This window comes from Cricetulus griseus, chromosome 6 (genome assembly GCF_003668045.3).
Source record: "Cricetulus griseus strain 17A/GY chromosome 6, alternate assembly CriGri-PICRH-1.0, whole genome shotgun sequence".
NCBI classification, from domain to species: domain Eukaryota; kingdom Metazoa; phylum Chordata; class Mammalia; order Rodentia; family Cricetidae; genus Cricetulus; species Cricetulus griseus.
This window is the reverse complement of record NC_048599.1, coordinates 148,041,234-148,065,128: the sequence shown is the minus strand read 5'-3', so window position 1 is coordinate 148,065,128 and position 23,895 is coordinate 148,041,234. Positions and strand designations below refer to the sequence as shown.

General features: G+C 42.2%; 2 protein-coding genes across 5 annotated transcripts in view; one reads left to right on the top strand and one right to left on the bottom strand.

The window, feature by feature from the left end:
* Nucleotides 1-23,895, top strand: part of Dennd1a (DENN domain containing 1A) — a 1,920,886-nt gene that overhangs the window by 1,484,379 nt on the left and 412,612 nt on the right.
* Mrrf (mitochondrial ribosome recycling factor) overlaps nt 1-23,895 on the bottom strand; it is a 57,796-nt gene that overhangs the window by 6,591 nt on the left and 27,310 nt on the right. For 3 of the 4 annotated variants that reach the window (XM_027423596.2, XM_027423593.2, XM_035447006.1), the window contains one exon: nt 5,650-5,809. The exons of the other annotated variant lie outside the window; for it this stretch is intronic. In XM_027423596.2, coding sequence (XP_027279397.1) covers nt 5,650-5,809 — 160 coding nt within the window. The remainder of the gene's footprint in view (nt 1-5,649; nt 5,810-23,895) is intronic. 4 annotated transcript variants of the gene reach the window in all.

Sequence of the window (23,895 nt, the reverse complement as noted above, 5' to 3'; positions counted from 1 at the left end):
TTAATGTTCAGCAGGCCCATTTATGGCAAACTAAAGTGAAGGTACCACAGCAGGCTGGCAGATGTCAGGAGTCCTGAGTGGGAACATCCCTGGTCCTGCAGCAGCACCGGCCTAGGCTAGGGGCCGAGGGAATCAGGGGCCAGATACAATGACTTGAGACAGAACCTACCGGTCAGTCATTTCAATCTTATACACCAAAGATGAAAGAAATATTGTTATATAAATATCTCTAAACAATTAGGCTACCAAAGAATTCTGAAAATGATTTTATAAGAAAAGGTCAATTTCATACAATGAAAGGCTATTCATAATCTTATCACTGAAGTGACTTCTGAAATTTTGATAATTACGGACTACCAATCTTTATGTCTTGTATTTTTAAAACTTCCTTATTAGACTTACTCATTTTATTTTATGTGTGTATATTTTATGTGCACGTATGAATGCATGTATGTATGCCACATACATGCTTGGTGCCCACAGAGGTCAGAACCCCTGAAACTGGAGTTAACAGATGGCTGAGAGTCACCATCATATGAGTGCTAGGAAATTAACCTGGGTCCTCTGTAAGAGCAACCAGTGTCTTGACCACTGAGCCATCTCTCCAGCTATAGCTTTTCTTTATAAAATGTAATTGTAATGTTATTTATAGTCCACTATTTTAAAAATAATAAATTCATCAGTATGGTGGCACACACCTTTAATCCCAGCACTCAGGAGGCAGAGGCAGGCACATCTGAGTTCAAAGCCAGCCTGGTCTACAGAGAGAGAGTTCCAAGACAGCCAGGGCTACACAGAGAATCTGTCTTGAAAAAAAATAAATAATTCTAAAAAAATTCCATGTCAATGAAATCTTTTCCTAACTTCAATATAGATTCCAATGAATGGGATTCCAGTGGACACTAACAATGATTTTCAAGAACTTGGTTCCTAGTTTTCTATTATTATAAATAACACACTGATGATGCATGCAGCCCTGGGAGGTTAAGGTTGAAATTTTATATTCCTAAATTATAAATCAGAAATAAATGGCTGCAGCATCTGTCATACTGTTTTCTAGGAAGGTATAAAGATTCAACAAGAACAAACTAATGAATTATAAAAGAGCATATAAAGCTAATGGTTTTTCTAGTTTTAACCTGTCATGGTGGTTGATAAATGCATAAAAATAAGTTCAACAGTAAAAAATGTAAAATACAATATGAAGCACCACAGGTACAGAGGGCCTTAACAAAAACAAAAAACAACTACATAGGTGCTTTATCTGTCCACCTGTGTACTACATGAGTACTTGGTCCCCAGGGAGGCCAGAAGAGGTTGTCAGATCCCTTAGGACTGGAGTTACAGATGGTTGAGAGTCACCTTGTGGCTGCTGTTAAGAGCCTCTGACAGAGCAGCCAGTGCGCTTAAGTGCTGAGCCATCTCTTCAGCCCCTAGAATGGTTATAATAACTGCATAAAAATTCAGTGGGATGCATAGACTTTTAGTCTGGTTAATTTTAGTGTAGCTTTTTTAATAATAAAGTTTATTTAAAAAATAAATACATTTAAAAACCATTTAGAGTGTAAAAGATGACAAGCAAAAGAACGTGTAAGCTCACATTAAAACTTTTTTTAGTTCAGCCAGGTATGGTGGCACATGTCTGCAATACTTGTACTCAGGAGATGAAGACAGAAAGACTGCGATGAATCTGAGGCCAGCCAGGGCTACATAAGGAGTTACCAGGTCAATAAGGGCTACATAGCAAGGTACTGTCTCATAAAAACAAAAACTCGGTCTAAATGTCAGAGTCTAGTAAAAGGTAAAATAAGCTGGTAGGGTGGTGTACACCTGTAATCCCAGCACTCAGAAGGTGGGGGCAGGAGGATCATGAATTCGAGTCCCACCTCAGATACAGAAAGAAAACCATGCATGTGTGTTTGAGAGAAGAGGAAAAAAAAAAAAAACCCACATACTCTAAACTTGAAGTGGTTCTAAAAAGATATATTAAGAACAATGCATTTCTGGGCTGGGGGTAGAGCTAAGTGTTAGACCACTTACAGAGTGTATGCAGGGCTCTGAGGTCAATCCCCAGCACTGAGGAGAAAACACAGAAACAAACCTATGCTTTTCTCTATTCAGTGTTCTACACTTGGTATGTTCTACCCCCAAAAAACACAAAGATTTATAAAGAACATACTCACTGTAACCTCACTAATATAAAGTTATTTTAAATAAAAATATCTATAAGCAGATCTTCTAAAAGATAATTTTGTATATGGACACAAGATGAACTATTCAGCAATCATTAGAGTGGTCATTTACAAAATATTTTCAAACACATAAACAGTTAATGCCTTTATTAAAAATGAAAAAGTAAACCTGTACTCAAAAGTTTATGTATACTGTACATACTCAATATTGTTTAAAACTATGTGTTGAAAAAAAGAAAAGGACTATTTCAAAATGCTGAGTGGCACCTCTGCGTTTATGGGATGATTCTCTTCCACAGTGTGAAACAGTCTTCACATTTTACATTCTTTATAATGAGCAGATATTACTTTGATAACTAGGAACAAAGAAAAATTTAAACTGTTGAAGCAACAATCAGCCAACAGCTTTATTTTATAAAGCAAAGCAAAAGCAATCCAAAAGCAGAAACTCCTTTGGTGCCACCCAAATAGAGAGGAACACACTGCAGAGTGCACAGGACTGCTCCATGCAAACTTCAACCACACAGCTTAAGTTATGCTAACAAGGAGGTAAGAGTAACACAGAAATCACGTCTCTTCACCCAGACTTTTACACCAGAGAGACCTGATGCAGTGCACAGCCTGTGGAGCACACTGAGATAGATATTGGTCACCTCTTATGGAGTCAATGACTGTCTTCATTCTCACACTAACCAGGTATCAGTTTAGTATCAAAAAACAAAGAATTTCCACCTAGAAAGAATAATGAATAGGAAGCACTGGAAAGAAAGTATAATCTGAAAAGGGTGGGAAGCCAGTGGTTATGAGGAAGACTCCTGTCAAGTCTTTGCCAAATGGGTTTGAACCAGAGCACCCAGCAGCATCTGGACATTCTTCCTCTTCAAGGAGCATATGCTCTGCACTCTAAGACAAGACTCTGACTTGCTGAGGGAGTAGTCTGACAGCTTGGCAAGTCCACAGCCTACTACCAGGAAGCAACACAAGGGCCAAGTGTTCACTGCAGAGATAGTATCCCCTAGGATACCAAGGAGGAGCAGGCTCTGAGCCCTGATCAGTGCTCTGAGAAGGACAGCCTGATCTATGACTGTCCCTCTGAGCAAACACAGGAGGACAGAAAGACAGCAAGAGGGGAGATCTGAGATTTAAATACTAGGCATCCTAATGGCACCTTCTAGCATCCCATGAGCCCTTTCAAGGGAGAAATTACCAAACTTTTTTTATAGGAAAACAGACCCCAAGGGTCAAGTAATTTCTCCAAGGTCACAGAGGATCAGCTGCAGAGCAGCTTTCCTTTTGCACTGCAAGCTTCTGGTTCTTTCACAGTATACTTTTGCAGAATTATCAGAGAAATAGTTTAAAATGCATGTTTCAAAGCTGGAGAGACCCAGGGGACCCAAGTTCAGTTCCCAACACCCACATCAGGTGCTTTAGCCACCTGTAACTCCAGCTCCAGGGGATCGGACATCTTCTGGACTTTGCAGGCACTTGCACTTACCTGTATATCTCCCACATAAACACACATGTACACACAATATAAGACCTTTTAAGAACACCATCTCTAGGCAATAAACTTAATCAGAACGATGCCCAGGAACCAAAATTCCCCTAGGTGACTGCTGATTGACCTACAACCGGAATGCTAACTGCAGGGCCAAAATGAAAGCAGCAATTCACTCCATGCCTCCCCCAGGCCTCCCCCAATTCTCCAGCTCTGCTTGCTTCTTCGTTCATGCCTCATCCCACCCCATTTTTTCTCCAGCTTTCCTAAGATGTTTTCATTGTGAACACAGCAGCTCTGAGGCCTACCAAATACCTTGTATGGCATTACTTATTTCATCTCCTAAATCCTGACAAATTTCCCTTCTTCCCTCCAATCTTGCCCCCTACAATGTTCTCTACCTAGATACCAGAGTTACTTTTCCTAGGCATGCATTGATTTCATTGTCTGAAAATGGAGATCTTTTAAGAAGGTTACTGTATGAAAACTGCCTGGAAAGCAGTAAAATATTCCTGGACCACTCCAGATTCACTGACTCAGTATCTGGGAGCAGGCCTCAGACACTTGCCTAGAGAGTGGGTACTAGTGCACATGTGTGGGCACAAGTGTGAAGACCATCCTGGGTTTTGGGTCAGGGTCTCTCACTGAACCTGGAGCTCACCTTTAGCTAGAACGTCTGGCTAGTGAGTCCCAGGGTTCCTCCTATCCCACCTCCTCCAACCTCTATGCTGAGATTATAGGCAAGCACCTCCATATCACCTTTGCATGTGGGTTCTGAGGGATCTAACTCAAGTCCTTGCACAGAAAACATGTTACCAACTGGGTCATTCCCTAATTCCTTAACATCTTCACTTTTCCTAAGGGCAAAGTATTATTCATCAAATGTTCACATATACCCTTCAGACCTCTATGAAGTAAATATATACTTCTCGGCAGCATGCTATCTGACTTGGCCCATGTAACAAGCTTAGCCAATGGGAAGCGGCAAGATCAGGTCCTTCAAATGCAGTTAGGTGGTTGGATTTATAGAACTAATATCTGCTATTGCCAAGAAAGGGTGTTCTGGGCACTTGTTCACTCTGTAATATTGTAAGATATATAAAGCAAACTTGAGCCCAATCTATGGTCTGAAGCTGAACTCACAAGCCCAACCTAGAACTATCTGGCCCCAGCTAGCCCACAGAAAGGAGAGTAAGAATGAAATCATCCAGTTTTAGGTAGCTGGTTATGCACCATTATTGTGGCTGCTGCTAACTGACACAGAAGCACAGCCAGTGAGGAAATGCTCTGGACATTGTTCACATTCAAATTCCTCACTTGTACAGAAGACCTTTTCTGATGTGGCTACTCTGCTTCCTCACTCATTGCTCCCACCCATCTTAGGGTTAAGCCCTGCTGGCCCAAGTGGAAAATGTTCTTTCCCATCACCACAACTCTGCACATGCTGGTCTACCTGGCTCCGGGCCTTTCACTATTTCACTCCAGGAGCACTAGCACTCAGCACACAGAGAGCACAGCTGCTCACTCCCCTGCAGTCAGAAATAGAGACGGCAAGGCAAACGGCCCTAGGTCTGGCTACTATCTCTACCACTATCAGCAAGAGCTTGAACAGGTTCCCAAACTTCTCTGAACCAGGTCTCCTCACTCTCCTCTTACAGTTCTGCTGTGCTGCTGTTTTACCAATAGGGACTGAACCCAGGACCTTTTGAATACGATGAGAGAAAATCAGGTCAAGTGTCCAGCACAAAGCCTAGCACACAATCAAGGACCAATAGCCTCCTTTCCTCTCCTGTGGATCCTCCCAGGGTCTAGCACAGGCTAGACTAAGAACAGAGACTTAGTGTTGATCATGTAAATAAAATGACCAGAGGCATTCCATTTTGCTGTCCTTGCTTCTGACATGAGGACACAGACTCCTTGGGTCAGATACATAAATACTACATATGTTGGCAACAGTACCTGTTTCTCTATGAGCCTGATGGTGTCCTCCGATGTTTTGTCCTTTGATTTCTTCAGCTTATTCATTGCATTAGTTCGAACCTTCCGTAAATTTTCTTTGGCCTTGTTGGTGTTCTGTTTGGCCAGTTTTACCAGCATTTCTCTGTGTTCCCTGGTTACTCTAAAAAAAAAAAAAAAAAAGACACACACACACACACACACACAAATTGAACAAAACTATTCTTTCTTGTACGATGCTGACCTCCAGCTAAGAATTTATCAGCACTCAGTTCACTAGCTCAAGAGTCTACAGCCTTTGTCAGCTGATGACCTTCACACATGTGACAGATGCCAGTGCCATGCTTAGTTCCTGGAGAATTATCTGGAAAAATAAGTAAGAGACATTATGGAACCAGATAGACTAGGTGGAACCAGCGTCAAATCTCAAGATGCAGAAAAGTCTTCTTGAAACCCCCAGCTGTCCCCTAAAATCTAATGGCAGAAGGGACTAAGATGAACATGTGACTCACCACTGATGCTGACATGCTTTAAATGCTCAATAAAAGGAACCAATTAGCCTCAATTAGCTTTCCCTTCCTCTAAAATGCTTTTCCTTTCCATTCCACAGCACTGCCAATAAGGGACACTACAGACAGAAATAATGCTATTGATGAACCTTCAACCTTCACTCAACCTTCACCATCTTGGTTATTATAACAAAATACTTAGGAATCAACCTCAAGACCATGACATAACATAAGTCATGTGTATCACATAACAACTGCAGCACCAGCTGACTCAGAAGCACTTCTGAAAGTATCCAGCATCTTATCAGGGCTTGATAAATGCTGTCAGTCTGTTTTTGTTTCATTCATGCATGTGTGCATGTGTGTGGCCCTGGCTGCCTTGAACTCACTTTGTACACCATACTGGCCTGGAACTCAGAGATCTGCTTGCCTTTGCCTGCTGAGTGCTGGGGTTATGGCATGCACCATCTAGATAAATGTCAGTTCTTATTATCAATATCTTCATTATCATGACAATGAACATAAACCATTAAGAAAGGCAGTCCATCACAAATACCCTGCCTTCCTTTCCCATTTTATGAACACTGAGTATCAGGAGCTGAGGTAATGGATTTGGATGAAGACAACAGACCTTTATCCAGCTCCTGCGGAACTTAAAGAGAGGCAAAAAGACATTCATCAGAGTGTAAGAAGTGCTGTAGTGACAGAAGTAGGAAAAGAAAAGTGGCCACAGAGGAAGGAGCAGCTAGGCTCAACAAACTTGTCCCCTAGAAATGACATCTAAATGTGGCAGGTCACTAGGCCCACTCACCACTGCTCTGGGTCTATTGCTCATAGGCATTCGTAGGAACACATATTCCTACACTGAAATTATAGACTACACAACTTGCATGATCTAAGGAAGTGTGTGTAAAACTGTTGGTATCAGCTCAGGACAGAAGCTTCCAGAGGACACGTTTGTTTACCTGGATCACAGTACAAGTTGAGATAGAGTGTACATCTGCACAGGATGACTATAAAGAATAGTGCCTAACACAGTGTTAGAAATACATGTCTACTGTTACAATCAATGGTGATGTGTTATAAACCATGGTGATTGGGGACTGCTTGTTACTGCACTAGAATCCATACTATCCTAACTAATACATTTCATGAGATCTGAAGATAAGTTCAAGTTTCTAGTGCTGGTAGGACAAGAAGGATTTCCAAGAAAATGCATGTATAAAAAGCTTTGAGGCACATGGAACTCATGTTTAATTTGAGGAACCACGAAGAGCAGATAAGAACAAAAGGAATCACCAGAGCTGAAGGCTTGCAAGCTGACTGTCTTATTCTATCACAAACCCTGTCCTAGTCAGATCACTATTGCTGTGATGAAACACCACAACCAAAAGCAACTTGGGAGGAAAGGGTTAATTTGGCTTACACTCATCATCACTGTTCACTGAAGGAAGTCAGGACAGGAACTCAAACAGGGTAGGAACCTGGAGGCAGGAGCTAATGAAGACACTATGGAAGGGTGCTGCTTACTGGCTTGTTCAGCTTGCCTTCTTATGGAACCCAGGGCCACAACAAGTCCAGGGATGGCACCCACAATGGCCTGGGCCCTCCCAGCCCCTCCCCTATCAGTCACTAGTTAAGAACCGCAGGCTTGCCTACAGCTTGCTCTTATGGAGGCATTTTCTCAGCTGAGGCTCCCTCCTCTCTGATGACTCTAGCCCTCAAGTTGACATAACACTAGCCAGCACACAACACATTTTTGTAGATGAAGAAAATGAGGTCTAGCCAAATGTGGCATCTTTGTTGCTATTTGGATTTTTTTTGAGACAGAGTCTCACTATGCCACCCACAATCTCCAGAGTGCTACAATTTTGCATTGCCAGGCCCAGCCTAAATTTGGTGTATTAATTGAAATCAAACCCAGAATGGCCTGTCTCAAAAGCCATTGATGGATTTTATAACAAAATCTTCTGCCCTGAAGTGGTTATCACTGGCAATGCTTCCTGACCCCTCAGAACAACAACTCTGGGTGAGTTGAGTAAGCACAGTCCCAAGTTCTAGGCACAGCAATGGTGATTCAGTCGCAGAACCCTTCCAAGTTCTGGGCACATGCTCGGTGTGTATCACTAAGGACATATGTTAAATATTTCATGGCATTTCCATATTGTTTTCTTCCATGACAAAAAGAACTTTAAGTAAAGAAAAGCTCTGAAGACTAAGCAGACAGCTGAGTTATGTGACCTCACTGATCCCCTCCAAACCCCTCCTCAAACTAAGAGTCCCATTTTTCCTAAAGAAGAAACTGAGTCTCAGAAATGTTAAGTGAACTGGCTCATGGGCTTGAGTGACAGGACAGGGATTCAAACCTGTATCTTGGCCAGGGAGTGGTTGGCGCACTCCTTTAATCCCAGCACTCGGGAGGCAGAGGCAGGCAGATCTCTGTGAGTTCAAGACCAGCCTGATCTACAGAGCAAATTCCAGGCCAGGCTCTAAAGCAATACAGAGAAACCCTGTCTCAAAAACAAAACAAACTCAAACCTGGATCTTTCTGGCCTTTATTCTTGTAATCTATTTCAAACAAATCATAAACTTGTGCTTCCAGGCAGAAAGCTTTCAAAATTGTAATAAGAGCTTGGGCCTGAAAAGGATAAAACCACCATGTCAGGAGTTTAGGGATTTGGATCTGATCTTATTACTTTTATGGTTTTTAATTCACTGAACAAAAATCATGCTGACATGTTTAGGTCTCTTTTTTGTTTTGCCAAAGCATATGTCAGTATAAGGAAGGAACAAGAAAATTAAAACTTGATCCACTGATTCAAAAAACCTAATCCTGTTGAAACACTAGGAGGGGTGGAAAAGAAATGAAGCTAAGGATGGAAGAAACCCCTTAAACCTCTCCAAAAAGACCTTCTTGAAGTACTTCAATCTTGTGTTTCATACATAATTTGCAGTAGGTACCCCACTGTTGAGAAACCTTTAATAAAGAAAGCTAACTAACTTTACACTGCTTTGTTTATATTTCAAATGGAAGAAAAAAAACCCACACATTTTAAAAAGCATAAATTGGGACTCAAAAAGCCTGAAGAATAAAAGGGTATATAAAAAAATGAAATCATTACATGCAATGTGGCCTTAATACAATGTATTATTTTACATAAATGTTCTTACCACCAACTAATATCAGTTTCTAAGTGTAACAGTGTATAACTATTACTAACGTTGTCAAAAAAACATGTTTTAGGATTCAAATAGACAGCCAATTGTCGAAAAACATACTGTGAGAAAGAGAGGGAAATGCATTAAGAATGGGGGAAGAGGTGAGCAGAGCTGGCAATACTGGGCACAGGAAAGGCCAACAGGAAGAAGGGCAGATGCACTGAGCTTGCACTGTGCAGTAGATATAAGAGCAAACACCTAGGGCAACTGTGTCACCCACAAGACAGGTATCCACCAGAAAGCCACCTAATCAAAGAGTGGTTCAGAGACGCAGATACCACAGAGATAAAGTACCAACAAAGACAGCAGCATATAGTAGCCTCAAATACATGATGGTGTTTATGGATGTCTTAATCAAACAAATTTAATTGCTTCCTCATGAAGCAACAAGAGCACATCTGTTTTAGAAAAAGAAACACACCACATGATATTATGGAAATGTCCTAATCCCTTTCCAGCCCAATGATTAATACATCTGATCATCTGCAGCTCATATTCATGGGGCTCTGGGAGTGTGTACTCATGTTGTGTTCCAGGCGCCTGTGTGTCCACTCTAAATTGTACCTGTTTGCTTCTCAAGCAATAGATGAGCCCCTTATGGTCTGTGGCAGATCCTGTGCTGGCTGACATACACTACAGAAGACGCATGCCTGATCTTTTCCCAGAGACTGGAAAAAGGCAGTGTGACTAGAGTGGAGAAAGCAGGAGGTAAGGACATCCAAAGTGAGGAGGCTGGCAGGGCTGACAGGTGCAAAACCACACAGCACTCCAATGTCATACTGAGTCATGCATGCAAAGGGATATTACCCAGCCTTCAAGAGGAATGTGGTTCTGACACATGTACACATGGATAAACCCAAGTGAAACAAGCTCAACACAAAAGGACATACACTGCATAACTCCATCTATGTTAGGTTTCCAGAGTAGTCAGAGGCAGAGAGGACACACATTGCATGACTCCATCTATATAAGATTCCTAGAGTAGTCAGAGAGGTAGAAAGCAGAATGGTTCCCAGGGACCAAGTGTACGTACAACTCTTTGATATATATACAGTTCCAGCTTTACAAGATGAAAAGCATTGACACTTAAACTGACAAATAATTTAAATTTTAATAGGTTTTTTATCACAATTTTTTATTTGGTTTTTTTTTTTTATTTTGTTTTCTTGAGACAGGGATTCTGTGTAGCCCTGGCTGTCCTGGAACTCACTCTGTAGACCGGGGCTGGCCTTGAACTCAGAGATCCAACTGTCTCTGCTCCTTTGGGATTAAAGGTGTTCAACGCCACTGGCTGGCTCATAATTTTTTAAGAGGAGGAATACTAGAAGATTCTTCTACAAACAAAGTGAAATACCACAAAAGAGGCTCAGGAGGTAAAAGAAACCTGATTAGACATATATTTTGTATAGACAGCAATGTGCACACTGTATCTAAGCAGAAAGAGGGAAGCTGGAGACCCACCCTGCATCAGCTTCTTGGGTGGGTGATGAAGACAGCAGCCTTTTCCGTTAGGGTTACAGAACCCTCCCAGAAAGATGCAGGGGTTTTGGCTGAGCAAGCAGGGTCATACTTTGTTTGCACAAACTCTGCCAGGCAGGTCTTCCAGTAACATCCTGGATGGGGGCCTTCCTGCAGAATTCCTTGAGCATGTTCCCATGAACAATAAGCAGAGGGCATGCCCAGCTGGCAACCAACACACAGAGAAACCCACCGGCTGAAATGATACTTCTCATTGTTTCTACCAAACAGGACACATGTACAAGGCTATGCACCACCCAGGGAAGTCCCTGATGAGTTGAGTCATTACAGCAAAACCCACTTATGATGTCTTTGGTCACTTAAAAGGTGGCATTAAACACAGAAAGAATAGCATATCCTAGAGCTCTGCCCCTTGTTGCCTTCAGAACTTTGAATACTATACTCAACCTCTCCAAACTCAGTTTCCTTGTGTTTAGAATAAGTATGGCTATTACCAAGAAGAGGATGCAAGGATTAAATGAAATGATGGGTGGCAAGGGCTTGGCACACTGCCAGCACATATGCACTGCAGGAGCGCTACACAGGGTGGTTACACTAATTATTCTAACCACAGAATCTGCAGACTTGGGGACAATAGGATGTGAGCGGTGAGGGAGAAAATACTTAAAAAGGATTTGGTTCCTTAAAGCTTTTGTTCATGGAGTGGATGGAGAACAGCAAAGGATAAGCAGAAAGACAGAAGGCTAAGCCTGGTGGCACAGTCTGTAATCTTGGTTTCCTGGGAGGCTAACCCAAGAGGGCTGCCACATTCAAGACCTTCCTGGACTATACAGAGTGAGTTCAAGGCTTGTCTGGGAAACTTTCTGAGACCCTGTCTCAAAACAAAAAGTAGGAAGAGGGCTGGGATAAAGCTCCATGATGGGATGCTGGCCTAGCATGTGGAGGTCCTGGGTTAAATATTCAAGTCCTACCAAGAAAGGAAAAGAGCAAGAAGAGAGGGCAGGCAGCAGTAGGCAATGGACTGTAGAGATCATGACCTCTGCTCCAACAGCAGGGGCTAGCAAGCTATGAAGACAGCTGAATTCCAGGGAACAGCACAACAAAATACATCTCTGACAAGTCCAGAGAGAAAGCCTGCCACCCCTCACGGGGCAGATAGGAGACCCACAGTCAGCAGCAGACACGTGGGCTGCTTCATTGTTTGCTGGCAGGAGCTGCCCAATGCTTTGGGGGCTGTGAGCCCCCAAAGGAAATGTTTTTGTTTGTGTAGCCCAGCCAAATTTCCTATGCTTCTAAGTACCCTCCCCCACCCCTCCCATTAGCCCATCTTACATACATTAACATATGTAATCAGACCAAAGGGAATCATACATTTGGGAAGGCTTCCTACCACCTATGCTAATTTTACTTCTACCTAGGGACACAACTGGCCAGATGTTTTCAAAGGACTGTACATTGACTGAGGTCCAGGTAAGCATGACAGAAAGAAAAAGGATGAGATTGAGGTTCCAACTACAAGTGCCAGCTGCCTGGTCTCCATTATGTCACCCATCTTCTCCTCCTCAGCTAGAAGGACCAGAACCCAATCCCCACACTAAGTGAAGAGAACCCTTGCTACAGCCTCATTGCTGGCTAGTCAAATCTAGCAGCTATGCTTACAAGTGCACTGCACACTAAGATCTGCTTACATATGTAATAGGAAGAGACAGTTTGCTGAACTTGCCTGATGAGTGAATGGTCCTGCAAGGAATGGTAGATAGAGAGAGGACAGTGGCACAAGGGCAAGAAAAGTACCAGTCATTGCTAAAGTACAGTTTGAACCCACTAAGCCCCTTTCAAGATTACCTGCAGTCTATATACATTATAATGAAATGGCTTTACCAACACTTTCTGGAATGTGTCAATCATGCATGCTACCCCTGTAACAAGATCTATGGAGTGGGGCCAGAACTGAACAGAACAACAGATAATATAGTTAGAACACGGCCTCCAGAAGCTGATGGGTTCAAGTCTGAGAAATGGCTCACACTTACTAGTCTGTGACCCTGAGAAAGTTAAACTTTTCAACCCCAGTTTCCTCATTTACACTATAGTCATTTCAAAAGGATTTTTTTTTAGGCAGTTAGAAAAAAATAAGACAACTATGAAAAGATATGTGTAAAATAATAAAGCAACCTGTGGTACTGCAGACATTTAATCCCATTTACATAAACTAAGTACAAATGTTCCTCAATTTATGATGGAGATATGTCCTGATGAGCTCATTATAAACTAAAAATAACCTAAATGAAAATGTATTACTTGACACACCTAGCCTTCCAAGCCATGCTTGTAGTATAGGACTCTGGCCTTGTGATCATGTGGCTGGCTGGAAGCCATAACTCACTCTCCTGGAGGATCACTGCAAAGCTACTGGACTAGGCATTTACTAGTCCACAGAGAAAAAATTCAAGATTCAAAGCATCACTTCAACTAATTCTCTCTCTCTCTCTCTCTCTCTCTCTCTCTCTCTCTCTCTCTCTCTCTCTCTCACACACACACACACACACACACACACACACACACACACACCATTTATTACATTCTTTTCCCTTTCCCACTGCTGTCAGACCTGCACTGCAATCGAGCAGCCCCACTGACTCCTGCCCCTCTCTCTCCTTTACCCTTCACAGGACTCGCCTAGTCCTCCCTTCACAAGAGCAAATGCTGTGATTATTCCATGGTATACACAAAGAAAGTGGGGCTCAGAGAGTTACCATATCTTGACCAAGGGCACAGCACATTTTTACTGGTTTTCTTAGGGTTGTCCTCCAGCTCTGCCATGGCTCTCCCTGGTTGCAATTTCCCTCCCCATCCAACTCAAGCTAGGGACCACCCTACCCACTTTATCCAACCTGTTGTCCTAGGAAAATTCCCTGGAGACATCATGTATCCGTAGATGGGGAAATGTGGAAGTCAGCCTGGGGGAATGGTAGCTGAGACTTCTTGTTATCTTGGGAACTGTCGGGTCCGATTCTACAAAGAATCCTCTTTTGATCATCCTCAGAACTTTGGTGTGGGAAAGAAGCTAGCAAGACATCAAATCTACCACCCAACATGTGCAGAGAAGAGAGGGATCTGATGATGGCAAATATCCAATGATGAGTCTTGGGAGGAACAGGCCACTGGCTGGGGAGTGTCAAGATAGCAAGGATCTCTGCCTTTACCAGAAACATAAAGCTAACCTACACCAGACCTTCTTATTTGGATATACTTTCCAAGGGGTCTTGTTCACTGTAATTCATATTCAAAGAATAAACCTAGCACTTATTAACAATCAAACTGCAGTGCTCCTGAACAACCTAAATTCCAAGGTAATTACAACATAATGATTCAACTCCTCCCCTCCCTAAAAGTGGAAGAACAACAGCAACAAAAATGAACATGCGGCTGGGAGACAGGTTAGTTTAGAAGAGGAAAGAAAGTGCTAACTAAGGACTAGGAGAGAATCCATGAATAAAAAGAAAAGTAGCCTTGATTTTATTCCCAAATAACCAGTTTTTAAAAAAAAAAAAAAAAAAAAAAAAAAGCTGTGTCCAAGAATTGCTTAACTAGGAGAATGAATTCAAACACCGCAAGACAATGAATTAAAGTGTATTAAGCACCTGTGACAGGCCTCAAGGAAGAAATCATACATATAGTATCTGATTACTCCTCAAAATCATTAACCATTTGGTCGAGAAGGAGGAGGAGGGATCATAAGAACAAGGGGAGTCAAGACCATGATGGGGAAACCAGTGACAGCTAAACCGAGCTAGAGGGAGCCCACAGACTGTGGACTGACAACTGGGGAACCTGCATGGGACTGAACTAGACCTTCTAAATGTGGGTGACAGTTATGTGACTTGATTTGTTGTTGTGTGTGTGGGGTCCCTGGTAGTGGCACCAGGACCTATCTCAGGAACATGAACTGGCTCTTTTGGAGCCCACTCCCTATGGTGGGATACCTTGCTCAATCTTGATACAGGGGGAGGGGCTTGGTTCTGCCTCAACTTGGTATGCCAAACTTTGTTGACTCCCCAAGAAAGACCTTACCCCCTCTGAAGAGTGGATTGGAGGAGGAGAAGGTGTGAGGGGGTGGGCGGGAAAAGGGGAGGAAGAACTGATTTTGGTATGTAAAATGAAAAATAAATTCTTTAAACAAAAAAAACACTTAATCTCATTTTACAGATGAGACGAAATTTAAAAAGTTAAGCACTTAAGAAGGGTCTCCACAGTGAAAGGTACATACATGACTGTGTCTACCCCCCCTCCCCAAGGACTGGTTCTGAGGGAGGCAGATGACTACAGCTCCCAAACTGTCAGCCCTCCATGACATTCTGCTATCATTCCCAAAAAGACTCCCTAGTTATTCCCAGGCAACAACCAACCAACCAACCATTCCTGGCACAGGACTGACTAACACAGGCCTCCTCGGGCATGGGCTCTGCCCAGGATCACCAAAGTATCCCGGCTGGGACTTCCTCTTAGATGTACTCGAGAGCGTACTTTCTGACCTTCCTCCTCTCCTTTTTTTCAGACCCACTGTCAAGATCTGTACTGCTTCCTTCTCTCCTGTCTCTCACAGGTGGCCCTGCGCTTCTCATCCTGCCCTGGTGTCTGTTTCTCAGAGAAGCCAAGCTGGTTGGAGAACCTGAGCTAATATATTCCATGGCAGAGCAACTGGGGATAGAGTTCCAGGGTACAGCATTTGCCTAACACGTGAAATACTTGTTCAGGCCCCAATCCTGGGAAAAAGCAGTGCTGGCCGAGGGTCAAGGGTCAACCCTAACCCTTCATGAGTGTTAGGCAAGTGCTCTATTCTGAGCTTAATGAGCCAAGTCCTCTCATTAAAATGTTGTATTATATTTTTATTTACTTATCCGTGTGTTGGGGGCTGGTATATATATGCCATAACTCATGAATAGACATCAGAGACAACTTTCAGGTGCTGGTTCTCTCTTTCCACTGTAAGGATCCAGACAATGATACTCATGTTATCAGGCTTGCCTGCTGAGCCACCTCCCTGGCCCTACCATTAAAACTCACCCAATCCAAGCACTTTTGTCAGCAGCTCCATCATTTATCACCAACACCAATCCAAGGCCATCCCTGGGTCAGAATAGCAGTCAGAGCGAGGCTAAGAAAATCTAAGGCACATTACTCCCCTGTTCAAAATCCTTAATGGTTTCTTTTCATTCTAAGTAGAAGCCAAATTCTTTACAACTTGTAAAATCTTACAGACCTCAGCTTCCTTATTCACTCTAACATCAACCCCTAGCTCTCTGCCCTAACCCACTCTGCTACAGCCAGAAGGCTTGAGGCTGTTTCTAGAATACCCAAGGCAGGAGCCCTCGGGGCCTTTACCCTTGGTTTCCTCTACTTCAGGGTTAGACACAGGACACTTGGCTCTCCCACACTCCCACACGCTTCAGTTCTTTGAAGACAGCCATGAATGTCCTCAATACTGAATCACCAACCTCATCAGCTCCATCTATGGCATCCTGTTCCTTCACTACCTCACTTTATGTAGGAGAAAGAACAAAACCATTTTCCTTCATAGTTCCCCTTTTCTCTCCTTTATCAGTTACTGTCTCCTCATACATATGGTGTATGGTTTTGTTTAGCCTGCTGTCTACTTTATCCTCAGTGTCTACAATTATGCTTGCATATAGAACATACTAAGCAAAAATCTTTTGAGTAAGTTAATGAATGTCTAGGACAATTTCGATTTAAGGTGGGGTGGGGAAGGGAGCCCAAACCCAAAACCAAACCCTTCTATATTCTTATAAAGGTAGATGATGGTTGTCTGGTATCAGAAAAAGAGGAGACAGGGAAATAAAGAAGACGGGAAATAAACCTACTTTATATCTTCAATGGAAAGGTAGTTACAGAAACATATACATCTGAACTCACTATCATGTACAGTTGATTTTTTTAAATGAACTCACCATTGTGTACACTTGATTTTTATGTATTTACTTATTTTTCAGACACAGTCTCACTATGTAGCTCTGGCTAGTCTGAAGCTCACTCTGTAGACCAAGCTATCCTTGAATTCACAGAGATCTGCCTGCCTATGACTCCTGAATGCTGTGATTAAAGGTATGTGCCACCATGTCTGGCTTATATACTTAAAATAAATTCACCTTACTAAACTTACATTATACCTCTAGAGTTAAGTATTTTCCAAGTACTATAATCAAACTAAATATCAACTACAACTAAAATATCAAATACAAACCCACTGTCAGATTGAATTTCCTGATTTGAGCCTTGAAAATCTAGGTTTATTTTTTAAGATTGATTTACTTTATTTTATGTATGTAAGTGTTTTTCCTGCATGTACACCCATGCCTGATGCCCACAGAGGCCATAAAAAGACACTGGATCCCTTAGAACTGGACTTAACAGTTGTTAGCAACCATATGGGTGTTGGGAGTTCAATCTGGGTCCTCTGCAAGAATAGAAAGTGCTTTTAACCACTGAGCCATCTCTCCAAGCCCTGGACATAATTTATTCTACATAGTTTGGATTACTATTGTGGTGGTTTGAATGAGATGGCCCCCACAGGCTCATACGCTTGAATGTTTTGACCCTAGTTAGTGGACTATTTAGGGAGGATTAGGAGGTGTGGCTACGGTAGAGGAGGTGTGTCACTGGGGGTGGGCTTTGAAGTTTCAAAAGCTCACACCAAGCCCAGTCTCTCTCTCTGCCTGCAGATCAGGATGTAACTCTCAGCTACCACTCCAACAATCATGCCTGCCTGCTGCCATGACCCCCATCATGATAATCAAACTTTTGAAACTGTAAGTAAGCCCCCAATTAAATGCTTTCTTTTTTAAGTTGCCTTGTTCATGTTATTTCTTTATAGCAATAAAACAGTAACTAAGATGATTATATAATTAAAATTTGAAGTATCAAGCACTGAACCATTTATTATGAAAACAAGCAAATGTAAAACAGAAAGCACCCTTACAAGTCTACAGATGCAAGAATATAAATCTGATGTGAAACAGCCCCAAATCTGGATCCTTTTTAATTCTTCTTGTACTAGCTAAAAAACCTGAACAAACTCTCAAAGGTTTACAATGATTATGTACAAAAAACAGGGAAGAGCAGAATGAAATGAGGCAAACAAAGAGCACTCATTGTTGCCTTATTTACTATTAGCCCTTCCATGCAGTGAGCCAGAGGAGGCATCAAATGCTATAGAGATTTCTACAAGGATAACAATAGAGGGTTATCCAGGTGAGCTGCAGATGGCTGTGAGGCCCTGAAACAGCCCCTTTTCTAAGCATCTTGGCACTGCACAGTGATGCTGCAAACACACCATCAAGCAGCAAGAGCAACACTCAGGGCCCCACACTCCACATTCACCTTTTTCCCCAATCCCCAACTTCACTACCTCTCCTGTTTTCAGTAAGACCTGGAGTAAAGCTTTAAAATTGATAAGAACTAAAACACAGTTAACAGCCCAGCAGTTAAAAGCACTGGTCCCTCTTGCAGGGGACTGAGGTTAGCTAATCAGTGCCCACATGGTGAGCCATCATAACTCCAGTTCCAGGGGATCTGATACTCTCTTCTGACCTGAATGGGCACCAGGCATACATGTGGTACACAAGCATACACCCAGGCAAAACACTCGGTGATTAGACTAAACTAAATCAATCTGTTTTTTAAAACTACCAAAAGAAAAACAACTTAAAACAAGATATTTGTAATTTGGGAACTACTTAATGCTAAGTGTAAAATACAAACACTCAACAACCTTTAAGAATAAGGAAGCAAGTCAGTGGTGGCACACGCCTTTAATCCCAGCATTTGGGAGGCAGAGGCAGGTAGATTTCTATGAGTTCAAGGCCATCCTGGTCTACAGAGAGAGTTCTAGGACAGCCAGGGCTACACAGAGAAACCCTGTTTTAAAAACAAAACAAAGGATTATAAGGAATAAACCAGGTGGGTGGTACACGTAGGATCAAACATATAGGGTCGTTTTTTACCTATCAAGTTTGGGATTAGCCTAGATAACATGAGACCTTGTCTTGAAAAGAATAAGGAATTCTCATAGGAAACATGGACACACTGCTTCATTTAGGGAGAAAACAGTATCAAACCTATTTCCAGAAGAAAGGATGGGGTACTTTACCAGAAGAGACAGCGTGATACATTCCTACAGTCACCAAGTGTGGTGGTGCATGCCTTTAATCCCAGCACTCAAGAGGCAGAGAGTCAGGCAGATGTCTATGAGTTTGAGGGTAGCCTAGTCTACATAGGATAGGGAGCTCCAGGCCAGCCAACAACTACATATTGAGACCCTGTTTCAAAACAAGCAAAACAACCCTGGCCACAGAGCTGATCTCTGGCAACAAAAAGAGCAAAGTACTACTCTGCTTCCTGGCCTGACCTCCTACCCAAGGGACTTATCTTCCATCTCCTTCTCATAGATCAAAGAGCCATGAATTCAGTAAACTCATTTTCAAAGAATGAAGACTCAAAGAAGTGAGATGAAGATCAGAGCTGTTGCAGAGAATTACAGTTGGGCAGCCAGCATTGGGGCAGAAAGCAAACTTGCAGATGATCCTGAGGCACAAAAGTCACAAAAATAGCCAGAAGAGACAAATTTTCCTAGAACTAAGCTTGAAATTTTATAAACAGAAATGAATCTTAGAGATTTCTCCTCCTGTCCTCCTCTTCTCCTCTTCTTTAGTTTTCTGAGGCAGGGTTTCTCTGTAGCTCTAGTGCCTGCCCTGGAACTCACTCTGTAGACCAGGCTGGCCTCAAACTCACAGAGATCCACTTGCCTCTGCCTCCCAAATTCTGGGATTAAAGGTGTATGCCACCACCACCCGGCAGCGTTTCTTGTATTTCCCAACTTTAGCTTGGGGGTTGTGTGCACACGTGTGTATGTCCTTACAACCTTTGCTAATTACTAGCTGTGAGACCCAGAGCCAGAGCTCCAACTCTTTAAATCTGTGTCATTATCCCTAAAGGGGAATGAAGCCTTTACTTGTTTGTGAAAGGGAATGATGGAAACAGCAGCATTTGACACCACCAAGTGGGTTCTACCAGGTATCAACAGCTCTAAGTACATTATCACATTATCTCCCTATAACCATATAAATGGTCCCCATGAACTTAATTTTACAGATGAATTTCCCAAGATTGAGAGAGGTGAAAAGAGCTGCTACTGTCACATAGCCAAAAAGAAGAGCTGGGTCCCAATTCAGTATATATGTGGCGGAAGGGTTTAAATATAAGTGCTGTTCTCTTCTGCTTCCCCTGTGTATCAGGCATTTGAAAGTAATACAGAGTGGTATCCAATGTATTACTTCTTCCTCACTCTTTACTATTCACTCTTTATAGAAATAACAACGCATGTAGTTTCTTTAACTAGAACATGGTATTTATTGTCTCTCTTAATCTCAAGAAATCTCTGCCTATTTCTGTGTACTCTTTCACCTACTTTACAAATAATAAACTTAAATTCAGCAAGCTGCTGGGGCCATATGGGAAGTCACTGCCAAAACCTAATGAAAACTTTGGTCCTTTTACTTAAAAATCAACTTTTATCTCTTCACATGACACAGCTTCCATAATAAAGAACAGACCATTCATTTTTTATTTGGAAAACTACCAAACCCATAATTCAGTAAGGGGCCTCGTGACCCTACCACCTTGTCAAGGAAAAGAAAGTATATAAAAAATGAGGTTTGCAGGAGCAGAGGGTTTTGGTCTGTCAACTTTCTCTTGGATTACATCCATTAGCCAAGATAAAATAATGTAAAAACTAATGTAACGAATCCCACATCTTTGAAAATACAAGTTAAACACACTGATCCTTCAAACTTATATTTGACACACCAAGAGCAACTGTTAACTACAGAGGGGTTGCAGAGATATGTGTTGTGTCAATCTGAGCTTTCAGATAAAAATGTAACAAGCATTTGGGCTGCTCTGAAAAGAACCCAAGTCAACAATATACATTAAGCAAGCAAGATTTAGGGACTGTGGAGGAGCCTGCAGACCTGAGCACAGCCTTTCAATCTGGTCCATGAGGAATACCAAGCTCAGAAAAGTGAAATGGCCTGAAAGACTACAGACAGGAGATTAGGGACCAGAGAATGAAGATGCTGCCTACAACCTTTCCTCTTGCAATATTTAAAATAATTTTTAAAGACATCTTTTATTTTTATTTACATGTATGTGTGTCTGTCTCTGTGGTCATATGCCAAATGTGTGTGGGTACGCAATGAGAGGAGAAGAGGATGTCTGGCAGTTGTAAGATGCCTGAGAAGATGCTAGGAACTGAACTTGGGTCCTCTGGAAGAACAGTAAGCACTCCTAACTGCTGAGCCATCTTTCCGGCCCCTCCACTTGTAAATCTTGCTTCTGATATTCATAATTAGATTCAGCACTTTCCAGAATTAAAAACTCATGATTCTCAGATCCTGCCTGCCAATACTGGTCATGTGATCATGGGCAATCTATTTCTCAGAGATTCAGGGATTTTTGTCTAAAACTATGGGTCACAGTAGTTTTCCCAAGTAAGCTGGCAGTAATACAAACAAGGAGCCTGACAAATGAAGAAAGTCTCTGTGTTCCCAGCAGAGCCTGTTATACACGCATGCTCAGAAGACACTTCCCTAGCAAATATGCTGAACTTGAACCCAAGTCTGTATGGCTGTTAAACACAAGGTTATACTGCCCAGTTCACAAAATTTCAGAGCAGCATGTTAATTCAGTTTTATATAGTATGAAGAACATAGCTGTTTCCTGGTCATATGGCAGGAAAAACTTCAGTCAAGGAAGTTCTTAGTTTCTTCAGTGCTGTGGCTGGTTTTTACAGCTGAGTGTGGTGGTACACGTTGTACACACAGCACTCTGAAAGCTGAGGCAGGATGATCTCAAATACCTGGCTATGTAGCAAAACTTCATTAGGAAAAAAAATCTTGAGGCTATAATGACACTTTGTAACCAAGGAAGCCTGGGTAGCACTAGTTTACCTCTTAGAGACTAAACTTTATTAATTGGAAAAATTACTTTAAAAGGATCATATAACAAATGATGCAGTTTCTACAAAGAAATACAGGGTGACAGGTGACACAGAAGGAACCCTAGTTCCTTCATTCTATTTGCCTTCTAGTTATTTGGGAGATGCCATTCATTTGCTTTACTTCATTTAGACATCCCTTCCTTCCTGAATCTTGTTTCTACAAAGCCCCCAAATTTCTTTTTTTAAAGATTTTTTAAATTATGTGTGTGTGTACATCTGTATGAGTTCATATGCGCAAGTCTGTATGAGTTCATACATGTACAAGTGCTCACAGAGCCTGTTGTAGTTTGAATGAGAATGGCCTTTATTCAGTACATAGTACTTGGTCCCTGGTTGGTGGGGCTGGGAAGGATTTAGAGTGTGGCCTTGTTAGAGGAGCTGTGCGGTTGTCTTTGAGGTTTGAAAAAGACTCTTGCCATCCCCCATCATACACTCTATTTTCTGTTTGTGAAGTCTCGCTGCTGTTCCAGTGTCATGCCTGTGTGCCTGCCACCATGACCCTGCAAAAAAGGTAATAGATTCCTATCTCTCTGGAACAATCAGCCCCAAATATTAACTCTTCCGTGTACAGAATGCCTTGGCCATGGCATTATATCACAGCAATAGTAACAAAGACAATGCCAGAGAGCATATCAGATTTCTTGGAACTGGAGATATAGCTGTAAGCTGCCTAATGTAGGTGTCAAGAACTGAAGCCTGATCCTTTGCAAGAGCAATAAGTGCTCTCTCTTACTGATGAGCCATCTCACTAGCCCTCCTCCATCTCCTTGCCCTTTATAGGTCTTACCATCACCAGACATTACACTCAGAGTTTATTATATCTGCTCAACTCTCAGGTGAGCTCCAGAGGAGCAAGGAGTTGTGTTGTTTTGCTTACTGCTGTATCCCAGTAATTAGGAAAGAACTTGACCTACAGTTACTATTTAATAAATATTTGTTGACTGGCCAAACAAACTGAGCAGTGTGAGGCATTGTCTAGGAATGGGAGCTTAGTTCTTCTGCTGTGTAACCGTGGCTCATGTCTCATCTGGACTGCCATAACTTCACTGTTCTTTTTATGTCTACTTTGTCTCCTAAAACCATGTTAATCGCAATGAGAGACACTCAAAAAGTCCCTGTCAAATCAGTTCTTTGCTTCACCCTATCCAATGACTTCTTATTACCACGAGAAGAAATCCAGTCCTCCATGGCCTGTGGAGCCCTCCCCTGCTCTCACTGCCCTCTCCCTAGGCTTCAGACACACCACTTTTCCTTTATTCAAGCATGCCACCATCCTTCCTGTTCTTTCTTTTGAGGAAGGGTTTCTTTGTGTAGACCAGGCTAGCTCTGAAATTGTGATCCTCCTGACCCCACTTCCCAACTATTATCTTTTCTTTAAAAAATTTTTAATTTAAGCCGGACATTGGTGGCACATGCCTTTAATCCCAGCACTCGGGAGACAGAGGTAGGTGGATCTCCGTGAGTTCGAGGCCAGCCTGGTCTCAGAGTGAGTGCCAGGATAGGCTCCAAAGCTACACAGAGAAACCCTGTCTTGAAAACAAACAAACAAACAAACAATAATTTTAATTTATTATTGGGAGTTGCTGCCACAGGCCAGAGGACAACTCTGCAGATTCAGTTCTCTCCCTCTGCCTGTATGAGGGCTTTAAGAGTCAAACTCCTGTCAGGCTTCCAGGGCACCAAGCCATCTCATCAGCTATCTTCTCTTTTTTAAGTTCAGGAACAAAGATCTATTCTTATTCATTTAAAAATCCATTAAAAAGAAAAAAAAACAACCAAAATAAAACCAACAACAACAGAACCACCACCAACAAAAAACAAAACAAAAACCCACTACTCTGGACTTCTACCTTTCATTCTTCAATTCCAACAGGGAGCATAGGGTTAGAGCTGATGGGTGTTGCGTTGCTTTCTGAGTGAGGCCTTGTGCTTTCTACTCACCCTTCTTGGAGTGCTCCCTCCAAGCTG